The following is a 1,600-nucleotide window of genomic DNA, read 5'->3' as shown; positions in this document are numbered from 1 at the left end:
CCCCCCCCGGGGCCCCCCCCCGCGGGGAGGGGGGGACACCCAGCGTGCAAACTCCCCCTCTCACCCCCCCGGGCAGGTCTCCAGCCCTCTGCTGGACATGAGCACGCTGATGGCCTCGCAGATGCTGATGGAGCAGGTGGCCTCAGAGGGCAGTGGGCTCCTGCTCCACCTCCTCTACCAGCATCTCCTCTTCGACTTCCGCATCTGGAGCAACAGCGACTTCGCCGTCCGCTTAGGTGGGGAGGGGGGCTGCTGAAAGAGGGGGGGGTGTTCTCCATCCCAACTGGCCTTCGTGGCTACTGACACCCTCTCCCTGCAGGTCACATCCAGTATCTGGCCAACGTTGTCAAGGACCACAAGCAGAGGCTCCGGAAGAAGTACGGGGTGCAGTATCTCCTCGACTCCATCCGCACCTACTACGGGTGAGCCGCCTGGACACCCCCACCCCGACATGCTGGGGGGGCCTCCCCCCCTCAGAGCTGCAGCTCGGGGTAGACAAGCACCCCGTGGGGTAGTCTGGTGTGGGGGCAGGACCTTCTGTTCACCATGGCCCCAAACCTCCACCCAGAGCTGTGACCGGTCAGCCCCAAAATCCACCCCCAGCGTCTCGCCAGCAGCAGCTGAGATCATGGGGGGTTCTGCAGCAAACTTCCTGCCTCACCTGGGGCCTTTCTGCATTTCTGGGGGGTGCTCGCACCCTGTAGAGACCCAAATGTGTGGGGTGGACATTTCTTGGTGGGCAGGGTTGGGCAGAAGGGGTGTCCACACCAGGCTGACCCATAGTCTCCTCAGACTTCATGGTGGGGTCATGCTGGCGATGGGTGGTAAAGGGCAGGAGGGTGGCTGTGCATATCCCTGGAGAGACCACCCATGTCTGTCTGTCCCTCAGCACCTCCAGGGAGAAGACCACAGCCACCGATGACATCAAGACGGTGCAGACATCCCTCTTCAGCCTGGTGAAGGATTTCTTCTGCAGGAGCTTCTCCGGGGAGGAGATGCAGAGCTTGCTGAACTACTTGGCTGGGGCACAGGACGAGCAGCAGGTATGGCACCGAGCCACTCAGGCTGCCGTGGGCTGGCCCAGCACTTGGTGGTTGGGCTGGTGAGAAGTCACCGAGGTCCTGTCAGGGCACGTGGACAACCAGGCCCATGTCCTGCAGGTCTGTGGGGCGCTGGAGGTGATCCACAGCCTGCTGAAGGGCTCGCCTGCCCAGGAGCAGCTCTTCACCTTCCTCTTCGAGCCAGGCCACGTGGAAGTCCTCTTCTCCCTGCTGGTGCAGAAGAAGTTCTCAGATGAAGTGCGGGAGAGGGTCTTCAAGGTAAGGCAGGTCCCCAACGCCCCCCTCTCGCCATCCCCCCGGGCTGGGGGCTCTGACCACGGCAGGGTGGCCACCTCTCTCTCTGCCCCACCAGATCCTCTACAAGATGCTGAAGTACGAGAAGGTCCCCGAGCGCAGCAAGAGCCGCCTGAAGCTGAAGGACATCGGGTACCAGGGGCTCATCTCCTGCCTCAGTGACATCCCTGGCTCCATGCTGCTCTTCCGCTGCCTCTCTGAGCAGGTCCTCGGGGCAGGTACCTTGTGACCACTGCCACCAAGCT

General features: G+C 62.9%; 1 protein-coding gene across 1 annotated transcript in view; it reads left to right on the top strand.

Annotated features, from left to right (window-relative positions):
• Positions 1–1,600, top strand: part of LOC103777333 (neurobeachin-like protein 2) — a gene marked incomplete at both ends in the record, with an annotated part of 10,098 nt that overhangs the window by 3,686 nt on the left and 4,812 nt on the right. The window contains 5 exons of the mRNA XM_008944886.1: positions 77–236; positions 320–422; positions 890–1,043; positions 1,161–1,319; positions 1,414–1,573. Coding sequence (XP_008943134.1) covers positions 77–236; positions 320–422; positions 890–1,043; positions 1,161–1,319; positions 1,414–1,573 — 736 coding nt within the window. The remainder of the gene's footprint in view (positions 1–76; positions 237–319; positions 423–889; positions 1,044–1,160; positions 1,320–1,413; positions 1,574–1,600) is intronic.

Source organism: Merops nubicus, unplaced genomic scaffold, assembly GCF_000691845.1.
Source record: "Merops nubicus isolate BGI_N331 unplaced genomic scaffold, ASM69184v1 scaffold25867, whole genome shotgun sequence".
Taxonomy (NCBI): Eukaryota; Metazoa; Chordata; class Aves; order Coraciiformes; family Meropidae; genus Merops; species Merops nubicus.
The sequence above is the reverse complement of the archived record's forward strand: the minus strand, read 5'-3'. Positions and strand labels throughout refer to the sequence as shown.